A 26576-nucleotide genomic window follows, 5' to 3' on the forward strand; every position below is an offset into this window, starting at 1 on the left:
AGCCCGAGAGAGCCCAGCACACCGCACTCCTGGGAAGCCTGGGCCTGGATTCCATGGCTTGACCCTGCCCCCTTCACAAACAGTTCACAACAGGAGCTGGCGGAGGCAAGCTGCAGCCGGGCTCATGCACCGAAACTGGTCACCGTTTAAGCAGCCAGCATCTAGCGAGGACCCCAGGCATTACCTGTTTAGTTTGCTCTCTCTGAAATACCTCTAGCTGCTCCACCTGTACATGGGGGAGGAGCAATGGAGACAGAGTGAGATGAGGCCAAAGAGGCACCAGCCCTGCTGCCAGGCTGACCTCACTGAGGCTCTGATACTTTCCCCTAAGGCGCTAGATTGACAGTAAGTTTAAAAATGCCAGTTAGACTGATTCTAGTCCCCAGTGGCTCCTGAGGCATCCAGTGCAGGTGCACCTCTGTATGGGCTGGTGGTCATCACAGCTTGACTCTCCAGTGACAGAGCCTTCAGGAGAGGGGAGGCCACTGACATTTTCTTTAGGATGACAGGGGCAACAGACTTGAACTCCATCAGCCACCTCTCCTTTTCTGCCACCCAGTGAATGAGGAAAGGCAAGACACTCCAGTGTAGGAGCCAGAGGCCCTGGAACACAGGATCGATGTCCCCATGCTCTCAGCTCCTGATCGTTGGGAGGGTGGTTGGGCTGAGTACCTTACCTGGGCAGTGAGTTTCTGCTTCTCTTCCTGGAACCGCTGCCTCTCCTCCAGGACCTTGACCTTGGCACCCTCATACTTGGCAGTCATCACCTCCAGCTCCCGGGCAGTGCTCTGTGCTTCCCGCTGCACCTCAGCCAGACGAGTCTCAGCATCAGCACGTACAGCTGCCAACTCTTGGACATACTTCTCCCGGGCCTGGTCCAACTCCACTTCCAGAAACTGCCGGCCAAGGTTAGCCCGCTCACCCAGCCCCCGGTTCTCCTCTGCCAGCAGGCCATGCGCCTTCTTCAGCATGCTCAGCTGCTCTGCGTAGCTGGCCTTCTCTGCCCGCAGCTGCTGAGCTGTTCGCTCCTGCTCTGCCACCTTCTGCCGCAGAGGAATCAGCTCCCCAAGCTCCCGCTGGGCCCTCAGCAGCTCTGCCCGCAGCCCCCCAGCTGCCTGCTTGCTCTGCTCCAGCTCCTCACGGTGGCGTTTCTCGGCAGCGGCCTGCTCGGCCTGCAGCTGCTGGCAGAGGTGCTTAGCTGGCAGCAGCTCACTCACCAGGGCCTGTGTGCTGGTGTGCTCGAGCTGCAGGGTGGAGAGGGCCTGCTCTTTCTGGAAGAACTTCTCCTGCCACGCCTTCAATTCTTGGCCCAGCTCCTCCGCACGCTCAGCCTGTGAGGTCAGCTCCTGCCGCAGGTTCTCTGAAGCCACCCGCTGTTTCTCGGCCTCCTCCCGGAGGCTCTGCACCTCCTCCCGCAAAGCAGAGCTGCGTTCTGCAGCTCTGGCACTGTTGCTGGCTGTCTCTGCCTGGAGCAGGCGCAGCCTGTCTTCCAGCTTCTGGCTCTTCTCTGACTCAGCCATCACCAGCCGCTTCAACTCCTTGCTCTCCCCTTCCTTCTCCAGGACCTGGCGATTTAGGATGGACACCTCCTCCTCCAAGCTGCTGATGAGGCTGTTTTTCCTCTCAGCCTCTTGCCGGCCCCGGGCCACCTGGGCCTTCCACTCATCTTCAGCCTTGCTGTGGTCTTGTACCTTGGTGCGGAGGGCAGCCAACTCCCTTTGGACCGAGGCTAAGGCACTCTGACTGTGCCCTAGCTCCCGGGCCTTCTCCTCTAACTGGCCCTGCAGAGTCTCCAGAGCACTGTCCCGCTCAGCCCGGGAGGCCCGTTCAGCCTCGAGGCTGCGTTCCAGACTGTCGGCCTGCTCCTGCTGCTGCTGGCATTGCTGCTCCAGCTTGCTCACCTCTGCCCGCAGCGCCTCCAGCTTGGGGCCTGTTGGCTCTGTCCTGCCAGCAGCCTCAGATTGGGCTCCTGAGCCAGATGTGTGCTCCTTTTCTTTCTTAGCCAGCTGTTCCTTCAGTTGCTTCATGGTTTGCCTAAGTTCCTCCAGCTCTTTTATCTGGGCTGCCTCCAGGCCACGAAGCTTGACCAACTCCTGGTCCTTGCCTTCCTTTTCCGTCAAGGCATGAGCCAGTGCCTCTTGCAGGGTAGCAAACTCCACACGCTGCTCATTGAGGGCATTCTGCAGCCGCATCTCAAGCTCTGCTTTGGCCGCCTTCTCCAGGGCAAGATCAGCTTGGGCCCGGCCCCGCTCCTGGGTCAGTCGTGCCACCTCTCTTTCCTGCTGCCCACGCTCCTCCTGCTGCTGCCCCTGGCTCTCCATCAGTGCGGCCCGCAGCCGCTCCAGCTCATTGCCCATCTGCTCTGCCTCCCGTTCCATAGCCTGCAGCGCTGCCTGTGTGCTGCAGAACTGGCGTCCCTGTTGCTCTTCCAGCCACTCGGGCTCTCTGTCCCCTGCCCTCGCAGGCTCCTTGACTAACTCCCGGGAGGCTGTTTCCTGCTGCTCACCTGCCTTGCGCACCAAAGTCTCCAAGCGGGCCACCTCTTTGCTAGTGGCAGCCATCTTTTCCTGCAGAGCGGAGAGGTCGTCTGCAAGCTTCTGGGCCCTGACTTCCTTCTCTTGGACCTGTTGGAGTGCTCTGGCCAGGTTGGCGTGGAGCTCAACTAGCTCATTCTGCTGCCGGCTTATCTGGAGCTCGCTGTGGGATTCTATGCCTGCCACCTTCTCCTTTGCCTCCTGCAGCTCCTGGCGGGCCTTCTCACATTCTTCCTTCAAAGTCATCAGCTGTTCCTGGAACATGGCTCCATACTGCGCCTCCTCTTGCTGGCTCTCCTCATACCGTTCACGCCAGGCAGCTACTTCTTTGACAAGCTGCTCACACTCACTCTCAGCTGTGCGCTGGGCAGCTATGGCCTCTGCCAGCTCCTGCCGCAGGGCTTCAGTCTCGGCCTGATGGGCCTCTCCAAGCTGCTGTAATCGAGCCTCCAGCCCCTTGCGCCCAGCCTTCTCTTCCTCCAGCTCCTTTTGTTCCTGCTTATGCTGCTCCACCAGGCTTCGGGTCTCTGCCTTCAGCTCAGAGATACAACGCTGCTGCTCTTCCAGGGCATCTGCAGCCCTGCGCTTCTCCTCTTCAAGGCTGCCCTTGGTGACCTTCAAGGACTCTTTGAGGGCCTGGAGCTGCTCCTGGAGCTGGTCCTTCTCCTGGGCCACCCTTTCTTTCTCAGTTGCTTTTTGCTGCTCAGACTGCAGCTGGAACTCTAGCTCTGCTACCTGGGCCTGGGCCTCATGCTGTTCCCGGCAGGCTGTCTCAACACGGGCGCGGAGTTCCTCCACCTTCTGGCTCAGCTCTGCCTTCTCCCGCTGGGCCTGTGTCACTGAGGTCTGAGCACTGTCCCGGGTTTCATTAGCCACCTGAAGTTGCTGCTGCAGAATCTCCAGCTTCGCAGCCTTCTCCTTCTCCAGTGCCTCCAGCTGCTGGAGAGCCGCATCCCGCTCTCTTAAGGAGGCCTCTCGCTCCTCTGCAGCAGTGGCCAGTTGCTGGGCGTGGTCCCGCCTAGTTACCTCCTGCTTCTCTGCTACCTCCTTCAACTGCTGCTCCTTCTGCTTCAGGCTACTGCTCAGCTGCTCCACCTGGTGGCGGAGGCCCTGGGAGGCCTGTTCTTGCTGTTGGAGGGTCTGTGCTAGCTGGGCCTGCTCCTCTTTGGCCTGCTGCTTCAGGTCAGCCAGTTCTTGATCCTGTTGCTGGATGGTGGCATTGAGTGTGGTGAGCTCAGAGGTCAGAGAGGCCACCTGGGCAGTCAACCGGGCCCCATGAGCCTGGGAGGCCTGCTCCAGCTCTTCCTTGGCCTGGCTGAGGTTGGAGATGGAGCTCTGCAGGTTGGCGATCAGGCTAGATAGCTGCTGCTTTTCTTCTTCAAAGTGGTCCCGCTCAGCAAGCAGCTTGGCTTCCTGCTGGCCTTGCTCAGTCTCCAGCGTCTCCACCCTGGCTTGGAGCTGTGTGTTGTTTGCAGCAAGAGTGGCTGCCTCTTGTTTCAGGGTTTCCAGCTGGTGGTATAAAGAGATAAACTGGGATCAGCATGACTCCTCAGTCACCAAGCCTCCTCTGGAAATGGCAGAACACCAGGAACCCAAAGGTACTGAATGTGAGTCCACACCAACTCCCAGCACACAGGTCGTCCTGTGCATTCCTACCTGCAAGACATCACCCAGCACCTCGCCCTTCTCCTGGGGTGGGTTCTCCCGCAGCAGGGCCAAGTGTTCTTCCAACTGTGAAAGTTTTCCCTGAAGGATTTCGTTCTTCTCTTCAAGGCATTTCTGGGAGTAAATGAGACCCATGTGAACAGAGAGGTGGAACAGGCACCAGATTACCACACAAGCCCTCATAAACATCAACAAACATGGGGCCCATCATCTTGTTACCAAGATACTCCTTTGCCATGACCTAGAAAAAAGCAGAAATCATGGAACTGGGAGCATGAGGGACCTGACTCTAGACCTAGTTCTAAGGCAGAATAAAATCATAATGTGACCTTCTTACTACTTCCCCAAGGCTGCTGAGTTTACTTCAAATTTCCTTACTGTATACCCTTCCTCAGATAAGTCTTGAGTCCTAGATTATCCAAATCACCACCAGCTGCCCACCATCCTCTGGGAAGCACTGGCAGCAGCTGCAACATCCCCCAGTCCCAAACCCACTTCTTCACCACCACTGTTCACTAAGCACCTGTAAGAGGCTGTGCTGGGTGCATCCCTATTTTTTTTTTTTTTTTTGAGACGTAGTCTTGCTCTGTCGCCTACGCTGGAGTGCAGTGGCGAGATCTTGGCTTACTGCAACCTTCGCCTCCCAGGTTCAAGAGCTTCTTCTGTCTCAGCTTCCCGAGTAGCTGGGACTACAGGCATGCATCACTACACCCAGCTAATTTTTCTTTTTGTATTTTTAGTAGAGACAGGGTTTCACCATGCTGGCCAGGCTGGTCTCGAACTCCTGACATCAGGTGATCCACCCGCCTTGGCCTCCCAAAGTACTGGGATTACAGGCGTGAGCCACCGTGCCCGGCCTGGGTGCATTCCTGAATTTCTAATTCACTTACAAATGTGAGAGGCAGCTATTACTATTTCTCTTACAGAGCAAGAACCTGAAGCAGATGCTAAGTGCCAAGATCAAGGGCTACATGGTTATTACTAAGTGGCCAAGTTGGGTTCTTACCAATAGCAACCATAACAACTGGTTCACTGAGAGCTTACTTTACACTACGTAATGTGTGAAGTGCTTTACATACATTTTCTCATAATAGGTGGTAAGGCTGCTACTCGTTATTACTCCCATTTTAGGGAAAGAATGCTTAGAAAAACAGACTGATTAACTTGTCCAAGACCCACATCTTATAAACACCAGAGATAGGATTGAAAGGTATACTATAAAGTGAGGGCACTGACTGGGGAAAAAAATAAAAATAAATTAAAAAAAAAGAAAGGTGTACTAGACTGAAGCCCACAACCTTTCAACCTTTCAATTACAGCACACTATCAAACCTTGAAGAGAAAGCAGCTTAATACCCAAAGGCCCAGAAGAGCACAGTGGTAAACTGGATTCAGCTTTGCATATGTGGTCAAGACTGTGGCTGTGACCCCAGCAGAGGGTTACCTTATCCTGCAGGGCTGTGCTGAGCTCCTTCTCCAGCTGGGCCTGCTTCTCCAACCACTCCTGAGTGGCCCTGCTGTGCTCCTCTGTCAGCTCATTGAGGGCATCCTGTAGCTGCTGCAGGTGACTGGCAAACTCCCGCAGCTGAGATGGGCAAGTGAGAATCCCCATCACCCAGGGTCAATGCTGACCCTACCACTGCTGTCTGCTCCCTGAACCCCAGGGGCTGGATGCCTCCAATTATCCTGCCAACCCTCCACAAACCAATCACAGCCATCACACCTCTAATTCAGGACCATAAATCAAACTTTAGGGTCACAACCCAGTACCCGGGAAGCAGCCAATTACGGGACAAGGAAAGGGGCAAAATATGCAGGTCTCTGGAGAGACTGCAGCGTAAGACAGGTGCTGGGACATTCTTCTCAGCCCTCTCTTGGGGAGCCTTCCAGACTGCCTCAGCCCTGAGGGGCCTCCATGCACACACCACCTTAACACCCACCTTAAAGGAAAGGTCTCCATTCTCCTCCAAAAGCTGGCTGATCTTGCGATCCATCTGGCTCTTCTCTGTCTTCAGGTCCTGGCACTGCTTCAGGGTTTCATGCAGCCGCATGGTAAGGCTGCGAGGGAGGGAAGCAGCGAGAAGAGAGTATGGATGGGCCCCTGGCTGGGTGCACGGAGGGGCGGGAGCCTGGGAAGGCATGCAGGGAGAGTTGTACCTCTCATTCTTGTCACGTAGCTCCTCAAGCTCCCTGGGCTCCAGTGGGCTGGCTGCCTGCTTCTCATTCAGCAGGGCTAGGCGGTCAATGCGCTGCTGCATCATGGCTATCTGTGCATCTGCCCAGAGTGGAGGGAGCAGGAGAGGAGAATCAGCACAGAACTATGTGCAGGAGGGGAAGGGAGGAGGTGGCATAGGGAGGAGGAGGCATACAGAGGAGGAGGAATATGGTATCCAATCTAAGGGAAAGAGAAGATGGGGACAAAGACAGAACCCAACTTCCAGGAGGTCAGCCTGACCACAGGCCCAGGGCTGAGCTCTAAGCTCCAGGGTCCAGCAGAGGGGACAACATGCGAGGCCAAAGGGACATCCTTCTGGCAAGTCTATTCACACATCTGCCAGCATGCCAGCCACCTACCCTTCTCGGTGAGGAGCTTGCGGTTCTCAGCCAGCTCCAGCTCCAGCTCATCCCTATTACTTCTCTCATCGGCAAGCTGCTTCTTCAGCCGTCTCATCTGGAACTGTGGGGTCTGCAGGATATCGCCCATGGGAGAAGCTGGAGAACCTGAGAGAAAGCTGAGGAGGGAAAAGGCCCAGTTGCATTGGTAAGAGCCTAAGATCTGAAGCAATCAGCAACAGGCAGCAGGAAGGGAGTGGGGTCTGTGGAAGTGTCCACTAGCAGCTGGGAGGCCTGTGCACCTGGGTTCTATTTGCAGTGCTACCTCAAGCCTCATGACATGATCTTGAGAAAATTTTTCTTCTCACTGCCTTAATTTCTTTGTCAGAAAAAAAAAAGTGATACATTATCCTTGGCTCTGCAGAGATGTACTAAGAGAAGGGACTTCATTGTAGTCTTTGAGGAAGAAGGGTATTCCATAAACAGGGAACAGCTTTTGAGGGAGACCTTCTGCGCATGACAAATCCCAATTCCCCCCATTAATACTGGGGAGGTGAGGAGATCCCAGATCTACAGGATTCTCCAAGCACTCCTAGAGGCTGGTCAACAGCTTAACTCTAGAAGGTAGGAATGTGAGGAATAGATGGATGCTGAGGCCCTATCCCAGGAGGAAAGGCCCAGAACATACTTGTTCCCACTGGAAGAGGAGGCAACCTTCTGTAGCTCTAGGAAGCGAATCTCCCTCTTGGCCTGGTGGCTAGGTGGGGAGAGCTCTTCAGGGAATGTGCTAGAACAGGTAGAAGGGACAGGAGCTGGGGGTAAGAAATAGACAAAATAAATTAACAAAGATTAGTAAGAAGGTGAAAAGATTTGCATCTTTATGCAATCTGAGAACTTGGCCTTAGTGGGAGTGAATCTGTGGATACTTATATGTAAACTACCAAGGAAGGCACTGGGCAGAACCTGGTGTCTGGGTTATCCACAGTTCCGTGTCTCTAACCAAAATAAAGTGCAGGGCTTCCATTTCTACAGAGCATCACTACTCAGAGCACAGTGGAGTGAGGGTGTTCTCTGGCTCAGAAACTGCACCAAGTGCTCAGCTTTTTCCTCAAGTCCATACTGCAGAGACGGATTGGGGAGCCCTGAGCAGGATCTCCTCGTAGCCCCCAACAACCTTTCCTAACAGAGCCACTGACTGCCATTTGGAATTCTTCCCCCCAAAGTCTTGTACCTCCAAAATGCCCTCCTCAAAACCCTTCTCTTTCCTTGGTTTCTGTGACCACTTTTGTAGGACTTTCCTACCTCTAATTACCCATTCTTAGTCTCCTCATCTGCTCCTCCCTCCTCTACCCACCCTCTAAGCTCCCAGAGATCTGATGGGGCCTCCTGGCTCTGCCCATAGTGCCCACGGATTCAGTGGCCATCCAATGCTGACTTGCAAACCTATCTTCTGGTCCAGAGCCAGCTCCTGAATTCTGGACTCACATTTCCAACATCTCCACCTGAAGGTCTCATGAGGAACCTGAATACAAGGAACATCAAACTCAATGGCTAGAACTCGCCTAGACCTCCTTCTTACATTCCTATCATCCACCAGCTGACCTCTTCCTCAGAAGACCAGCAGAACGATCACTCTTTCTACTGTAGCACCAGCCGAGACCATTGATATATTCCATACTTAGATTCCTTATCATATTTCCTGGTTTATGTATCTGCCTTTCCACCTAGAACATGTGCTACATGATGGGAAAAACATTTTTTAAAAGACTGTGGGCTGGGCGCAGTGGCTCATGCCTATAATCCTAACACTTTGGGAGGCTGAGGCAGGTAGATCACCTGATGTCAGGAGTTTGAGACCAGCCTAATCAACATGGTTTAACGCCATCTCTACAAAAAATACAAAAATTAGCCAGGTGTGGTGGCATGCACCTGTAATTCCAGCTACTTAGGAGGCTGAAGCAGGAGAACTGCTTGAACTTGGGAAGCGGAGGTTGCAGTGAGCTGAGATCACACCACCGCACTCCAGCCTGGGTGACAGAGAGAGACTCCATCTCAAAAAAAAAAAAAAAAAAGACTGCACATTATCAGCTTCTAAGCCTAGAGTAATGATTGTTTAAAAAATAAAAAACAAAAGTAGGTATGATCACTTGTAAATATCCTACATCACTGCTGCCAGGCAGCAAGGAGGAGCTCCATAGGAACTGAGATGATACATGACCCAGAAATCGACCTACTCCATTACACACACTTTTCCTGACCACCAACTCTGCCTTGTGTTGCAGACAGAAACAAACCCCCACCGCACTTCTTGACAACTCAGGATCCTAGTATTCCCCATTTCAGAGATGAGGGGATTCTCAGGAGTATGTACCTACTCACCTTTCCGTAGGAAGTTCTCTAGGTCCTCATTAAGGTTTAGCCCATCCTCATGGTCCAGCACAAATTTAAGAATGACAGCCAACTCAGCCTGGGCCACAGAGAGAAAAAGAACATCACTGAGGTGTTAGGCCTCTGAAAGGATGGCTGCCAGGAGCTCCACCCTGGCAGTGCCAGTCCCTGGCTCCCTCGTGCCCTAGAAGCCTGCTGGATCCCATTCTCCCTCTCAGAGCTGAGGTCCTATGACCCAGCCAACAACATTCAACTAGAGATATGTTCACCCCACTTGCTCCCTTCCCTCCCACCTCCCCTCAAGATGTACCCAAATCAGAGTTCCTGACTGACTGCACTCCTGACCACAAGCGAAGTGACTGTTAAGGAAAGTAACACAATCAGAAAGTTGCTTTTATTGTTATTGTTGTTAAGGAACAAGGTCTTGCTATGTCACCCAGGCTGGAACACAGCAGCACAATCATAGCTCACTATAACCTCCAACTCCTGGAGTCAACTCCTCCTCCTCAGCTTCCCAAGTAGCTAGAACTACAGACACACACTGCCACACCCAATTCTTTTTTTTTTTTTTTTTTTTTTTGAGACGGAGTCTCGCTCTGTCACGCAGGCTGGAGTGCAGTGGCCAGATTTCAGCTCACTGCAAGCTCCGCCTCCCGGGTTTATGCCATTCTCCTGCCTCAGCCTCCCGAGTAGCTGGGACTACAGGCGCCCGCCAGCTCGCCCAGCTAGTTTTACGTATTTTTAGTAGAGACGGGGTTTCACCGTGTTAGCCACCAGGATGGTCTCGATCTCCTGACCTCGTGATCCGCCCGCCTCGGCCTCCCAAAGTGCTGGGATTACAGGCTTGAGCCACCATGCCTGGCCAGTTCATTTTTTTAAAAAAATCTTTTTTGTTGAGACAGGGTCTCGCTATGTTACCCAGGCTGATCTTGAACTCCTGGCCTCAAGCAATCCTCCTGTCTCAGCCTCCCAAAGTGCTGGGATTATAGGTGTGAGCCACCACACCCGGCCAGGAAGCTTTTATATATAACTATGTTGGCCTCTTCCAGATGACCCTACCAGAGGAAAGGATGAGATAAATGAAGTGCAAGTTCTGTGGAAACACACACACACACACACACACAGAAACACATATAGGAACAGAGAATAATTTCTATGTATTATCCTAAAACATATATTACAGTTAAATATATGCACATAAAAAAGGACTTGAAAGTACATCCTTTAAAATGTTAGCAACCTCTGGGAATGAGTTTATCGGCAACTGTTATTTCCTTCTGCATGCTTTTCAACATTTCCCAGATTTTCTATGATGAATGGCAATAACTGTTATAACTGTATTTTTAAAAAGACCAGTATCTGCTGTTCAAAGAAAAACAAGTCAGGTGAGGTGAAGCACGGGCTAGGCCCGCTAGGTGGCATGGAGGCACAAGGGCTTACCTGAATTTTATATTCAAACTGTTCCCAGTCCCTGGGACTTTTGGAGCTCATGGTAGAGTGGTACAAGAGCAGCATGGTCATCTAGAAGCCAAACAGGAGGCAGTCACTGAGTGGGGCTGTCTCTTGTCTCAGTGGCCCCATTCTGGGCAGTTCTGGGGACTCTGAGCTATTCTGGCGATTCTTCTGAAAGTCCTAGAATTCAGCAACCCCAGGCCACCATCCTTAATAGCTCCAGGAAACATTTTGGGTTTTTTTTTCAATTGAGGACACAGCGTACACTATACAAAAAGCTGAGCACCAAGATTCCTGCATGGCTCAATTCCTGGACTCATGGAACCCTGGGTGAGAAGCTTTAGGTACCCTCTATAGGTCAGCACCCAGAAAGAACAGAGGGAATGACGCAGACTGAGCTATAATAAAAATTTGGTGATAGTCGAGTGAGACCTGATTTCTGCCAGGTCTCCACCAAGGCCCGCAGTAATGGTCTAGTAAACTATTGTTTATTTCATAATCTCTGTCATAAGATCATGGGCTCCTAGAATCCTTGGGCTAAATCAGCCTCTGACTCAGACAGGTGGCTGCCTGGTTCCACCTCCAATGTACTAGAGCCCCAGAAATAAAGCACCCATCATCTCCCCTTGGGTTAAGAGAAGGCCCTGCAGGGTCCCTCGGGTACCATCACTCCAACCCTGCTTTGCCTCCCCAGTCGGGTATTCCATAAGTACCTTGGCCAATTCCAGCTCTGATCCCTCTAGCACCTTCTGTGCAGACACCAGGCATTCTGGAGAAGAGGGATGTTTTTGATTTTCTGCAATGACAACAATGTAGAAAACAGGGTGAACTTCCTGGGAACCATACCTGAAATCCCAGAACACTTAAATCTGGGGAGCAGAATGGCTATCTCTGGTGGAGCTATGAGATGTAGGGCTCCTTACTCCTTATGCCCTCTTTCCCCTGCCTTACAATTTTCCATCTGAAGTCAGTTCTATCCTGGGTCAATCCAAGGGCTACAGGGATAATGGAAGAAGAAAGCAGCCTGGGAATTCACAGCAACTCTGGGTCATGACATTGCACTCTCCCACCCACTCACCAACTCTCTCTCAGCACCACAGAGGAAGAGCCCAGAGATGCCAGGTCACTTAGAATCCTGTTCCAACTGAGATCACAGAGGAAACCTGCAGCTAGGTCAGAGGAGGACACCTGGGGATACCTGACTCTCATGCTGCCCAAGGGTCTGGGCTCAATTATTAACACCTTGCTTTATCTAAATATAGCCTCACTTTTCCTATAATTCTCTAGGAGTGGAGATGGCAGCTAGCTCCCCATGTCAAAGACGAGGACTGTGTGGTCTAAGGCTGGACAAGGGGAGGGGAGCTGAAAAGCACTGCACTAGAAGCTTTGCATATGTTCTTATTTAATCCACCCATCCACTTGAAGAGCAGCTATCATCTCCATATTATACATAGGGAACCTACATCCAGAAAGGTCACACAAGCAGTGAGGGAGGTCAAGATCAACCTTAATCTGCCTCTGCCCCTATACCTATCGCCTAAGCAACGAATTCAAAGTTATCTGGGAAAAATAGTTTTTCTTGCAAGGGAAAGACTCTCGCTTCTATCTCCTTGAAGCTGGGGGGAACAGAAACTTAAGGTGCTCAAAGAGTTCAAGGTGATAGGTCCCAAAAAGTAACCTTCTGGCTACACCTAGATCTCTGAGAAGGGCTCTGGGACTGAAGGGACACTCTTCTTACACCAACTGATGGAGGCATCACAAGACCCAGGGGATCTGAACCAGCTGTTTTCATCTTTGTGTTAAAGAGTGGGGAGTCTTGAAATTTTTCTCCTCTAGACACTCATGAACTAGTTCCTCTGGACTCTCCAATCCCACGAGCTGAGGAAGCAGCTTCTTCATAGCTGGATAAGAAAGGTGCTTACTCTGCAAAAAACTGCAAACAAAGTCCAGTCTCTCTGGCACCGGCTGCTGCAAGATTTGCTGTCCCTCTTCAGTGCCATGGCTAGAAAAAGAGCAAGTATTAGGACCAGAGTATTCAGCAATCTTTGCCTCTTTGCTGCTGCATTTCATACTACCTCCCCATTCCTTCCAGTCTTGATCTCTGCTGGATCTAGAAGAGATCCAGATCAGATTGGGAGACAGGTGACAGATACCAGGACACCATTTATCCAGAAGGAACTGTCTGGTGGGTGGGAAGTGGGGACTTGAGGCATGGGGTTCTTCTGGAAAAGATGGCATTCTATCATCCTCTTTGCAAATATAAAAAAGCTCTGTGGAAAGGGGCCAAGAGGAGATGGAGGCAGCCCAGATGAATGGGAAGCTAGATTACACCATCTGGAATGTCTCAACTCTAAGCTGTCAGGAAGCCTGGAGAACACACCTAGGGTAAGAGTGAGAGAAGACCATGGGGAAGAAAAAACACATCCAAGAACTGAAAGAACAGGAGGAAACAAGGCTCTGAAGTGACAGGGTGAAGTTCCCCCACTAGGCTGAAGGCTGAGATGGCAAAAAGCCTCCCAGAGGAGGATCCCAGGGACTAGTTTTTTGTTTGTTTTTTTGAGACAGAATCTCACTCTGTCGCCCATGCTGGAATGCAGTGGCACGATCTCGGCTCACTGTAACCTCTGTCTCCTGGGTTTAAGCAATCCTCCTGCCTCAGCCTCCCAAGTAGCTGGGATTACAGGCATGGACCGCCACACCTGGCTAATTTTTTTATTTTTTAGTAGAGATGGGGTTTCGCCATGTTGGCCAGGCTGGTCTCAAACTCCTGACCTCCACCCACCTCAGCCTCTCAAAGTGCTGGGATTACAGGCTGGAGCCACCGTGCCCAGCCAGGACTAGTATTCTCGATTAGTGGTTCTTGTCTCTACTTGCTTTACTGGAAGAGCAGGCAGTGTGAAGAGAGCCATGAGGAGAGGGAGACAGCAGGGGGAGCTCTCACACAGCCCAGGAGGCTGAGGCAGAATTGCTTCAACCCGAGACAGAGATTACAGTCAGCAGAGATGGTGCCACTGCACTCCAGCCTGGGAGACAGAGGGAGATTCTGTCTCAAAAAAAAAAAAAGAATACTAATCCCTGGGATCCTCCTCTGGGAGGCTTTTGCCATCTCAGCCTTCAGCCTAGTAGGGGAACTTTGCTGGATGCCCTAGCTAACTGCGGTTCCATTTTCAGAAGCAGCAGGTAAAATACCACTTCAGTTAGAAAGCTGAATTCTCTAGGCTACAGTGGGAGATCCTGATTAGTGAGAATCTAAACCCCTAGTTCTCAGCCAACTTTCTGGAGGGCAGGGCAGGTCCAGAAACTTCCAGTGCCAGAGACATCATGAAAGCACAAGCGTCATCCAAGCCAAGACTATGAGTGTACCTCCCCCCATACCCCATGTGATTACAAAGGCTTCTTCCAAGTGAATCCCCCAATAGAGGCACTCTGTCTGGATAGTTGGTCTGAGATCAGAGACTCCTACAAAGTCTTAAGGAGATGCTAATCTCTTACAGACTCCCAAATGAGCCATTTCCCCTACCCACCCACAATCTGGAATGTTGTGACTCCTTGGCTCAGTGTGGAGCAATATTTACCTCAGAGTATTCCATTAACTAAAAATAAAAAGAGGTTCTCAGGTGAAATGTTTGAGAAATGCTGGGTTAAACTAAACTGAACATTTTTATAGAAGATACAACATGCATTATTTCCTAAACCTATTTGATCACAAAACCCTTCCCCCTACCCCTCACAAAGCCTGGTTTAAGTAAAGCTGCATGGAGCATGCTTTGGACAACAGTAATCCTACAGAAATCCAGCCCATCCTTTAAGACAGTGCTGAAGTCTCATCTCTGTCAGGAAGCCATCCACAACTCCTGCCAGTCATGCCTCCGCTGTCCTCCAGGTCTTCCTGCAGCACTCATGAATGCAACTGCACCATTTACAACTGCCCACTCCAACTGCACTAGCTGAAAGCGAGGAATAAAGTAGGTGCTCAATACACATGGGCTGACTGACAACTGAGGGATGCTTTTTACTGAGAAGAGCAGAAATAAATGTCAGCAAGATAAACATCAGAACTGTAAGTTTTCTGGCAAAATGCCTCCACTATACTTTGTTGTTCAAGCCTCACAGCTATCAAAGAGATGGGACAGCCTTTTTTGCTTTAGGCTATTCACGCACAGAAGAACAGAAAGGGAAACTTGTCAGAGGGGTTGATCCCAGTTAATTTTCCCATAGAGAAGGCCAAGTGGCCAAGCAATTAAACCCTCCTCAAGTCCCACAGCTTCTTTTTTTTTTTTAAAGAATTATTTTTCTCAGGGCGCCCCTTGTCCAGTGTGCAGACAGGAGTCATCCAACTCTCACAGCTTCTATCTACCCTTCAACCTTGCCATCCTCTGCTGCCTTCTGCTGAGAACTAGGCTGCTGATTTAGGTTGGCACTAGTAGCAGTACCAGAAATGTAAGAGCCAGAACATATTAACCAAGAACCTCCATTTCCCAAAAGGAAGCTGGTCTGCAATGTGCTGGATCTGAGATGGAGATGAGCGTTAACCTGGGATTTTAATATCGCCTACCTCCAACTCCCCCTTCTACTGCAGCCTAGGTTCAGGCAACACCCTAGAAGACAACTTGAAAATGAGCATCTTGAATTTTTGATGCTTCCTATGAAAATTTCCTACCAGGTTATAAACCTACAGTGGCTAACCCAAGGACAACACACATCCTTACTCTTGGGCACATCTACTGCTCTTGTCACCAGGCCAAGGAAATTTCTCTCTTCAAAAGCAAAAGTTCCTTGATCTATTCTGAGGTCATAAAAGCATGCTGCCCCATATTTTGTGTTACAATACAAGGCATATTATACCTGGCTGCTTCACTTTTAGTGAGGTTAAAATTAAACACAGAGTTAGGTATTGCCAGCCTAATGGTTTTACCAGCCATTAATGGTAGGTGCCTGGATCTGTCACTTCCTTAGGGTTTGCAAAATAATGATTTTCAATAGAAGTTCCAAAATGCTGACTTACAGGTGGTACACAACCCCAACTGTGAAGTGTCTGTGCCAAAAAAAAAAAAAAAAGTGAATCAAGCTTAGATCTAATTTTCAGTATATAGGCAGCAAGGGGAACAGTGGAACAAGTTAAGCCGCACCATAATAATGCAATTAACAGAATCCAGGATTTAAGAATTTCTATAAGATTAAAAAAAAATGAGGTGGTGTTGAGTGGGGTGAAAAAAAAGCAGGACACAAAACTGGTGAGAGGAAATGACCCCCTGATGAAAGATCTTAAACACCAGGCTGAAAATTTTAGATTTCTACCTATTAAAAACGAATACTCCTGAGGTTTGATGAAGAGTCACTGAAGTGTCACAAAGAAAACAAGATTTGAGAAAGATTATTGAGAACTCATGTATAGGAATGAACTGCAATAAGGACAGATTAGAGAAGAACTAGGCTAGAAGAACTAGAATGAGGCAGAGGGAGGGACATTGGTTGTGAGCAGAGAGGATGATGACCAATTAGAGATCAGCGCCAAGGAGAGAGAGAAGTCAAGATGATGTTGAAATGTCCTGCCTGGGTAACTGGAAGAGAAAATGGTAGTGTCTGGACCCAAATAAGAACAGTGACTTCTTTTAGAGTTACTAAGGCAGGTCCCGGTTAGAGAATATGGAATTTTTAAAAATCCTATAAGACAACCCACGACCAACACACATTTCAAATAAAAAACCACTTTAGCAGACCCATCTGTCCTGGGCTACTCAGCCCCACTAGACCTTGCTGATGGAGAATACCAACTCATCTCTTTACTCAACAAACATTAACTAAACCTAATCAATGTAGTGTAGGGAAGACCCCAAGATGAATCAGACACAGTTCTGGCCTTTGTTAAGCTTAACTCTACCTTCTTTCCCTATCAATGAGCTGTTACCTATGAATGGGTAAAGTGCTTGCTTCACAGAGATGTGAGTCCCTAATACCAGTTCCTAACTGCCACGTATGGCACATAAACACCTTCAACACTTCAGTTTATCCTTGGCCTGGGATAAACAATCTAATGTGCTTTCTTAAAAAAAAAAAAAAAAAAGACGACTGATCTATGCTCGGTCCCAAAAAGGTAGGATACTGGGAGGAAGCCCCACTCTATTCATTTCCCAGATAACTGTGATGTTCAAAGGAAATGTGCTAAAGACACAGACCAAAAGGCCAAACCACAATCCTTGCTGCATGGTAACAACAAGCTTTTTAAATGCTCTTGGACCTCAGAAAACAAGTTAATTGAGGCAGTAAAAACCCCAGAAGTGTATTTATTTTATAATGGCTTAGAAAGAGGCATATCTGTACTGTGCTAACAAGTTACAGATGAGATTTCTAGGTGTTTCTTCTTTCCTTCAGATGTGAGAGCTTTCCCTTTCTTCCCTCAGAAGGTTGCAAAGAGGGCTTGTGGCATAGGGTAGGGATGAGTCAAGAAAAGAGGGTTGTAGAAGGCTTCTGGTGGGACAAGAGAATGAGTGAGCACTTGTAAAAATGTGAGGGCATGGAGCCTTGGTGGCTCTCCTGTGCAAGAGTGCAGAAGCCTCAGGATGGGACAAGCGCGAAACCTCTCCCATGGAGTGGCACAGCGACTGGAAGATGAAGTCAATGTATTCTTGCCTTTAGGCCCCACCCTGGCTTATGATGTCCCAATCCTGCCCCTGATTTCTGGTCATAGCCATCACCAAGTAAAGAGAACAAATACAGCTCCCACCCCAGCAATCAGCTTTGCCTTAGAGGCTAGAGAGACGTATGGTGTGTACTCACAGTCTGTCAATGATCTTGATGAAGATGCTGCAGTCCTGGAGCTGCAGCACAGCCTCCACAGGGTCAGCCACATGTAGACTGTTCACCTGTGAATCAAGGGGAACAGCCTAGTGAGACGTTACAAACGCCAGAAGCAATGTGGTTTGCTCCTTTTCCCAGAGGCTCAATGTGAGTGCTTACAGTTGTAGGCTATAGGAATAAAAGAACTGATGATTCTCAGGTTTTTAATTTCAGGAAGGAGTGCTGCTGCACTCACTCATCCAGTTACAGCCACCTGAAATGCAACCATCAGAGAGTCCTTCCTTTGGCTTCAACTAAATAAAAGCTTAAACTCTCCTAAGATGTTCCAGCACTGGGAGTATACTTTTAGGCATAAAATGCTTTTGGAAGGATACACCAATAAATTGGTACTAACATTGCTTCTAAAGAGAGGAATTTGACAGCAGGGAGTCTGAGGTGGGAAAAGAAAGGCTCTTACATTATAACTCTCTGTAGCTCTTGAATGTACTATAGCCCTTTGTATTTCTTGAATGTTTACATTATAAGTTTCTATATCTCTTGGATTTTTATATTATAGCCCTTTGTAGCTCTTGAATTTTCAAATATCTATTCAAAACATAAATATTACATATATGCTATACACTCCCACAAAGATATAAAATCTTATTAACGCATTTTTATTCTTTCCACACATAAAACTCTGGCTGAGGGGAGAAGGGAAAAACAATAGGGGAACAAGATGATTTTTTAAAAAGTGGGTGGAGGGATCCAGGCGTGGTGGCTCACACCTGCAATCCTAGCACTTTGGGAGGCTGAGGCAGGAAGATCACTTGAGCTCAGGAGTTCAAGACGGGCCTGGGCAACATGGTGAAACCCTGTTCTACAAAAAATACAAAAAATTAGCCAGGTGTGGTGGCACACACCTGCAGTCCCAGCTACTTAGAAGGCTGAGGTGGGAGGATCACCTTAGCCCAGGGAGGTCGAGGCTGCAGTGAGCTGAGATTGCATCACTGTACTCTAGCCTGGGTGACAGAGCAAGACCCTGTCTCCAAAGGAAAAAAAAAAGAAAGAAAAGGAAAGGAAAAAAAACGGGGTGGGAATGAAAGAAGATGACGAGCTGGGCTGGGAATCTCAAAGAAAAACTTCTTATTCTGATTTAGTTGCCTGTTCCCATTCTTTGGCTTCAGATAGGCATACATCTAAATCAGTTTTTACCACTAGAAAATTCACCAGGGGTCACATGCATCAGGTACACAGGTTATTCAATAAGTATACACGTCGACTTCTACAGGAAAACCTCATGAATTCCATAGGCAGTAAAGTTCAGAAGTAATCTGGGCTGAAGTTTACTTTTTTATTACTATAAGAAGAAACGGTTTGCTAAGTTAATTATTCACATATTCAGCACTAAGAGGGGAGAGAGACTGAGCCTGCTTTAAGAAACAAGGTATTTTAAAGAACTTCAGCATAGTGGTTATGTGCAGACAACTAGATTCTATTGCTTATAAATGTATTCTCTATATTTGGGCTGGGAGCCAGTACATATACATTTTGGGCCCAGCTCCTCCAGGAACTTGCCAGCAACCTTTGTTATAAACTTTATTTCTCTCTGCACTAGTTTTCTCTCGTGCCAAATGGATGGAACCCCTACCTTATCTACTTCAAAGGACCAGTGTGAGCTCAAATGGATTATAGATGCATTTAAAAAACACATTTAAAAAAATACAAAGTAGGACAGGCGCAGTGGCTCACACCTGTAATCCCAGCACTTTGGGAGGCTGAGGTAGGGGGACTGCTTGAGGCTGGGAGTTTAGGATCACCTTGGGCAACATAACAGTACCTTGTCTCTACCAAATAAATAAATAAGCAAGCAAGCAAGCTGGACATGGTGCCTGTAAGTCCTAGCTACATAAGAGGCTGAGGTGGGTGGATCATTTGAGCCCAGGAGCTGGAGAAGTTACAATGAGCTATGATAGTGTCCCTGCACTGTGGCCTGGGAAACAGAGTGAGACATCTCAAAAAAAAAAAAAAAAAAAAAAAAAGAGTATTAAACATAAGGCACTATTATGGCTAATAAAATTAAAATAATGAAGTAGATATAACATTTGTATTTCTTAACAGTTAAGTTAGCTGCATGCACTATAGAATTAAGAGGATTTTAAAAAATCAATGATTCCTCTACAGACATGATAGTATTTATTTCAGTTAAATACTTTCACATTTAGAAACAACTTTAAGGTCAGGTGCAGTGGCCCATGCTTGTAATCCCAGCACTTGGGGAGGCTGAGGCAGAAGGACTGCTTGAGGCCAGGAGTTCAAGACCAGCCTGGGCAACATAAGGAGACCCTGTCTCTACAAAATAATAATTAAAAAAAAATTATTAGCTGGGTGAGGTGGCTTGCGCCTGTATGCTACTGTAGTCCCTGCTACTTGGGAGGCTGATGTGGGAAGATCGCTTGAGCCCAGGAGGTCAAGGCTACAGTGAGCTATTATCACACCACTGCACTCTAGCCTGGGCAACTAGAGTGATTGAGACCCTGTCTCAAAAAAATAAATAAATAAATAAATAAATAAAACTTTTAGGCCAGGTGTGGTGGCTCATGCCTGTAATCCCAGTGCTTTGGGACGATGAGGAGGGAGGATCGATTGAGGCCAGAAGTTTGAGATCAGCCTAGGCCACACAGCAAGACCCTGTCACCAAAAAATTAAAACAACAACAACAAAAAACAACAACAACAAAAAACAGCCCAGCATGGTGGTGCATGTCTGTGATGTCTATGGTCCTAGCTGCTCAGGAGGCTAAGGTGGGAGGCAGAGGATTGAGGGCAGGAGTTCCAGGCTGCCATGAATGCAACTGCATTCCAGCCTGGGTCACAGAGCAAGACCCTATCTCAAAAAGGGGAATCTTTTAGATGAATCCAAATTAAAACAGATTAAAAGTTTTTTAATGTGAAATAAAATGTGACTTATTGACATCTTAAAGAGTTTGCTAATATATTTATAAAATATTTATACTGTCTTTTGAAAAAAGCTCAATCTAATTGGTCAGGACAGGTCATTGTAAGTTTTCTAAGAAGATTCTGAAAACTTCAGGCCAAGATTCCATTTTACCTGCAGAAAATGGAGAGACTGCCAAGGCGAAACCATCTCCTATCAATACCTGCAATCTAGGTAAAACATTCAAGGGCTATGGATGCTTGTTCACTAACAAGACTAAAAAATCATACCAATTAGCTGATGTAAAGTCTCCTAAGGAATCTGGATTCATCACATATACCAATTGGGTAATAATCCAGCCACAGTTCCTTTCATGGATATAAAAAGACTTTTCTTCCTGTGAATTATTTAAAAGTTAAGGAAGTAGAGAAGTTCCTTCATCTCTAGTCAGGACATAAAACATGAGAGTGAGGACCAGGCTCACCATGTAACTTAAGAGTTGCCCTTTAGGATTGCAGGGTTGCTCAAGGTTGTCAAATCTTAAAATATCCTGTAACAGTTTATTCATTATTAACTGCTGTTTACAGAATAGTTTCAAGCTATAATTTAAGTATTAATAAAATAAACCACTAATTTATTTTTATGTTATAAATTACTGAAAATTAAGAAGACAAAAAACAGAACTCCCAATAATTCTAGTATTTTAATACAGGTACTTTTTCCATTTTGACGTATTTATTTCGTTTTTTCGTAGGTAATTTTATTTATTTATTTATTTATTTATTTTTTTGAGACAGAGTCTCGCTCTGTCGCCCAGGCTGGAGTGCAGTGGCCAGATCTCAGCTCACTGCAAGCTCCGCCTCCCGGGTTTACGCTATTCTCCTGCCTCAGCCTCCCGAGTAGCTGGGACTACAAGCATCCGCCACCTTGCCCGGCTAGTTTTTTGTATTTTTTTAGTAGAGACGGGGTTTCACTGTGTTAGCCAGGATGGTCTCGATCTCCTGACCTCGTGATCCATCCGTCTCGGCCTCCCAAAGTGCTGGGATTACAGGCTTGAGCCACCGCGCCTGGCCAGTAATTTTTTTTAAACTGTAGTTGGAATTACCGTGTGTGTGTATGTGTATGTTCTATGCCACTCTTCTCACTAACATAACAGATGCATTATTTCATGCTACTACAGTTTCATAAAATTTGCTTTAGCTCCACAACTTTTGTTTAAATTGAAAAAATTCTCTATAACTATATTCATATATATTTTTAAAAGACAGGCTCTTGCTATGTTATAGGTTGGAGTGCAGCAGCTATTTACAGATGCAATCATGGCTAACTGCAACCTCAAACTCCTGGGCTCAAGCAATTCTCCCATCTCAGCTTCCCAAGTAGCTGGGACTACAGGTGTGCACTACTGAACCCGGCACATATAACAATACTTTTAACAATTTCATGCATGTTCTTTGTTTTTCTTTTTAGACAGGCTCTCACTCTATTGTCCAGGTTGGAGTGTAGTGGCACGATCACAACTCACTGCAGCTTCAACCTCCACAGCCTCAGGTGATCCTCCCACCTCAGCCTCCTGAGTAGCTAGAAGCACAGGAGCACACCACCACGCCCAGCTAATTTTTGTATTTTTTGAAGAGACAGGGTTTCGCCATGTTGCCCAGGGTGGTTGCAAACTTCTGAGCTCAAGTGATCCTCCACCTCAGCCTCCCAAAGTGCTGGGATTACAGGTGTGAGCTGGCCTCATGCATATTTACTGTGACTTTTGAGAAAAGGATATAAGTAGCTGCTATAAATAAAACTAGTCTTAGGCCAGGTGCAGTGGCTCATGCCTAACACTTTGGGAGGTCAAGGCGGGTGGATCGCTTGAGCTCAGGAAATCAAGACCAGCCTGGGAAAAAATGGCAAAACCAAGTCTTTACCAAAAATACAAAAAATTAGCCGGGCATGGTGGTGCATGACTGTGGTCCCAGCTACTAGAGAGGCTGAAGTGGGGGGACTGCTTGAGCCCAGGAGGTGGAAGCTGCAGTTAGCCGTGATCACACCACTGCATTCAAGCCTGGGTGACAGAGCAACACTGTCTCTAAATAAATAAATAAATAAAATTAGTCTTGTGTTTATTCTCTGTAACAGTAGTAGTCACCGTAAAAACAAACCTAGAACCTAAATAAATAAACCAATCAACATAAAATGATGTGGCTAAAGAAGCCCCCAACATTCAGTTACTTGCATTGAATTAGAGATGTTGCTCAGGTTCCCCTAAAACCCAACCAGCCTTTTTGGGGGGAAATGCGAGGAGAGTAGGAGAAGGAAGAGACAATGTTCCTAATAGAGAATAAAACGGCATGCAATATAATTATAAAATATATAAATATAAAAATACCCATTTTAAGCTACACAAAAGAAAATTACATCCATTTCAGAAACTGAAGACTAAGAATGAATATTTTGTTCATTAAACATATATTTCCTCACTTAAGATTTGATCATGACTAAAACAACCTGTCTTATTAACTCAACCCTAACTGGAAATTAAAAATTCATTTCCTTTTAAATATTCTCTAATTTAAAAAAAAGTTGGCAGCCAGGTGCAGTGGCTTACGTCTGCCATCCCAACACTTTGGGAGACCAGGGTGGGAAGTTTGCTTGAGGTCAGAAGTTTGAGACCAGCCTGGGCAACTTAGAAAGACCCCATCTCTACAAAAAGTTTTTAAAAATTAGCATGGCATGTACCCCTGTGGTCCTAGCTACTTGGGAGGCTGAGGTGGAAGGACTGCTTGAGCCCCGAAGTTTGAGGTTACGGTGAACTATGATTACATCACTGTACTCCATCTAGGCAACAGAATGAGACTCTATGTCTGTTTTTTAAAAAAAGAAAAATGGTTGGCTCTCCAATTGGCCCTGATTAATCAGTACTCAGGGTGAATACTAAAATATCCTACTTCAACAAGCATGCCCAGGAAATATTTTAAATACGAAGAACTATGATTTATTGAGATATTATGCTAAATGACTGCAAGTGTGTGGGTACTTGTACACACTAAATGTATCTCATTATCCTTGTAATAACCCCATGAGGTATTTTATTTTTTTCATGGTGCCAAGAAAAAGTAGAACTCTATGAGGTATTTTAATTTAAAATCATCCCCATTAAAAAAAAGATACTGGCCAGGCACGGTGGCTCACACCTGTAATCTCAGCACTCTGGGAGGCGAAGGAGGGCAGACCACGAAGTCAGGAGATGAAGACCATCCTAGCCAACATGGTGAAACCCGTCTCTACTAAAAATACAAAAAAATTAGCTGGGCGTGATGGTGTGCGCCTGTAGTCCCAGCGAGTCGGGAGGCTGAGGCAGGAGAACTGCTTAAACCCAGGAGGCAGAGGTTGCAGTGAGCCGAGATTGCGCCACTGCACCCCAGCCTGGCGACAGAGCAAGACTCCATCTCAAAAAAAAAAAAAAAAAAAAAAAAAAGATACTGAGAGGCCAACTTGCTCTGGGTCAGAGGGACCAGCGCTGTGATTCCATGCTGGGCATCTGACTCTGAGGCCCATATTTATCACCATGCCCCATGGTCTCCTCTGTTTCTTTAGCTTTATTTATTTTTTATTTATATATATATTTTTGAAACATGGTCTCACTCTGTCGTCCAGGCTGGAGTGCAGTGGTGCAATCATGACTCAGTGCAGCCTCAACCTTCATGGCTCAAGGGATCCTCCCACCTTAGCCTCCCAAGTAGCTGAGACTACAGGTGCACGACACCATGCCCAGCTGATTTTTTAATTTTCTGTAGAGATAGGGTTTTGCCATGTTGCCCAGGCTGGTCTTGAACTCTAGGGCTCAAGCGATCCTCCTGCCTCAGCCTCCCAAAGTGCTGGGATTACAGGTGTGAGCCACCACATCCAGCCTCTCTAGCTTTAAATATCCAATGCATCCTATTATTTTTTCATTTGCCATTGTCTGTGGCAGAAAATATATGAATGATCTAGCAAAAGAATTTTGATGGAGTAATCAGCAAGGCAACACTTGCTGATGGACAATGGCAACAGACAGAAAGGGGGGAAGAGAGTGACAAGAACCTTGTCCTATGATTAAAGACCTTTGAAGACCAAAGTCCCTGCATATGTTGGTCACTAAGGTCAGCATTTACCCTTTTTTTTTTTTTTTAAATTTTTCAGACAGAGTCTCACTCTGTTGCCCAGGCTGGAGTACAATGGTGTGATCTTGGCTCACTGCAACCTCCGCCTCACGGGTTCAAGTGATTCTCCTGCCTCAGCCTCCCGAGTAGCTGGGAATACAGGTGCCCGCCACCACACCCAGTTAATTTTTGTATTTTTAGTAGAGACGGGGGCTTTCAACAGCTTGGCCAGGCTGGTCTTGAACTCCTGACCTCAGGTGATCCACCTGCCTTGGACTCCCAAAATGCTGGGATTACAGGCATAAGCCACCATGCCCAGCCCACATTTAACCTTTTATTCAGAAAAATATACACAGAGCAGATGAAAATGCATTTCCATGCAGTCTAAAGGAAAACTATTTAGTCTAGAAATGAGAAGACTTTACATAGCCCTGGCTCCTATAAAACTCCTCTCCTAACCCTCTCAAGCTTCCTGGAGAAGTATAGCCAACAAAAGAGAGGAAGACTACTTACCCAAGAGAGGAGTGCGGCCCCCCGGGTGGCGTGAAGCGTCATCTTGGTGATACCAGACAGTCACTCCAATGCGCCTGGAACCCAAGAGAGGGAGAAAAGCAGTTAATCATATCAGATATCCATGATCAAGAAATAAAGGTGAAATGGTTCCACATGCCAACTCTCAACACTGAAATCGCTCGTCACTGAATCCACCAAGACACCATGGGAATTTTTAGAAAGCTGAGTACACATGAAAATTACTATAGAGCTTATATCAGAGATGACAGGAAAGAATTGTGCATTTAACTCAATGTCTACCCCATGTAATTTTTCAGTTCCACAGAAAATACAACATTCAAAGTTGGTCTTCAACCCTACTCTTTGGGACATGATGCCCTTAAATATGGAACAAACATGGTTTTCAGGCAGACCTGGGTCTGGATGCTGATTTAATGTGACCAGGGTCATAGGACCTTAGACAAGCAACATCACCTCTTTTAGTCTTTTTCTTTATCTGCAAAATGGGATCCACATACACCTCTCTGGGTTATTGTGATGCTTAAAGATAAAGCAAATAGGACGGTGCTTGGCACATGGTAGGTTGTCAATAAATAATTACTGTTCTTAAGCAAAAATGTTGATTTCCAGCTCTTTCTACAGGTACCCAAATTCTACCTAACAATACCCAAGTCCTTGGGGAAACTGTTCTAGTTTCTGGATTTTTATATCTTCCACAGAAATGTTTCACAAACATGGTTCAAATGGGTGATTGAGTATATTCAAACGTAGGTCTCTGGATGAGGTCAAGTCCAATTCTGGAGGAGATCCCATGGAATATTTAATGAAAATTAGGTACCTGTCCTGGTGTTCTCATCCCCAATTGCCTTTCCCATTGAGATTCTGCCACCTGCCTGCCAACCTACCCAAGAGACCACAGGCCAGATAACTAAATATTCACCAACACCTCCTAGCAGCCCTTACTATTTTCACTAATCTCCAGGGGCACAGTGAGCCCTGTCCCACATCTCCTGCCACACGTGCTCAGTCTGTAACTACTCTAGAAGGAGGAACAAGAGTGGTAAGAGCCACATCGCCTATAAGTCTCCCCATATATTAGCATCTCCAGAGTGTGGGCTCTGCAGAACCAGACTACTGTATGCAAGTTGGGGATCAAGAAAGACACCATTCTTGCCCACAAGGTGCTCACTGTCTAGTAAGGGAAAGAGATACAAAAATCTGAAAATTCATTCCCCATTATCTCTTGGTCCTTCCTATCCAAGTATACTCTGTTTATCAGCCAACCGAAAGGTATTTTCTTAGTCCCTAAATATGATCATCCTCGCCGGGAGTGGTGGCTTACGCCTGTAATCCCAGCACTTTGAGAGGCCAAGGCAGGTGGATCACAAGGTCAGCAGATTGAGACCATCCTGGCTAAAACGGTGAAACCCCGTCTCTACTAAAAATACAAAAAAATTAGTCAGGCGTGGTGGCAGGCGCCTGTAGTCCCAGCTACTCGGGAGGCTGAGGCAGGAGAATGGCGTGAACCCGGGAGGCGGAGCTTGCAGTGAACTGAGATTGTGCCACTGCACTCCAGCCTGGGTGACAGAGCGAGACTCCATCTCAAAACAACAACAACAACAAC

General features: G+C 47.4%; 1 protein-coding gene across 8 annotated transcripts in view; it reads right to left on the minus strand.

Moving 5' to 3' along the window:
- Positions 1-26576, minus strand: part of NUMA1 (nuclear mitotic apparatus protein 1) — an 82102-nt gene that overhangs the window by 9337 nt on the left and 46189 nt on the right. For 7 of the 8 annotated variants that reach the window (XM_050756043.1, XM_050756042.1, XM_050756039.1 and 4 more), the window contains 14 exons: positions 24953-25026; positions 17370-17455; positions 12515-12594; positions 11306-11388; positions 10581-10661; positions 9132-9219; positions 7441-7564; positions 6774-6931; positions 6357-6474; positions 6140-6257; positions 5644-5784; positions 4191-4313; positions 678-4043; positions 185-226 (listed from right to left, as the gene is read on the minus strand). In XM_050756043.1, coding sequence (XP_050612000.1) covers positions 185-226; positions 678-4043; positions 4191-4313; positions 5644-5784; positions 6140-6257; positions 6357-6474; positions 6774-6931; positions 7441-7564; positions 9132-9219; positions 10581-10661; positions 11306-11388; positions 12515-12594; positions 17370-17455; positions 24953-24994 — 4650 coding nt within the window. In that variant the 5' untranslated portion in view covers positions 24995-25026. The remainder of the gene's footprint in view (positions 1-184; positions 227-677; positions 4044-4190; positions 4314-5643; positions 5785-6139; positions 6258-6356; positions 6475-6773; positions 6932-7440; positions 7565-9131; positions 9220-10580; positions 10662-11305; positions 11389-12514; positions 12595-17369; positions 17456-24952; positions 25027-26576) is intronic. The other variant, XM_050756045.1, reaches the window with a different exon arrangement.

This window comes from Macaca thibetana, chromosome 14 (genome assembly GCF_024542745.1).
Source record: "Macaca thibetana thibetana isolate TM-01 chromosome 14, ASM2454274v1, whole genome shotgun sequence".
Classification (NCBI taxonomy): domain Eukaryota; kingdom Metazoa; phylum Chordata; class Mammalia; order Primates; family Cercopithecidae; genus Macaca; species Macaca thibetana.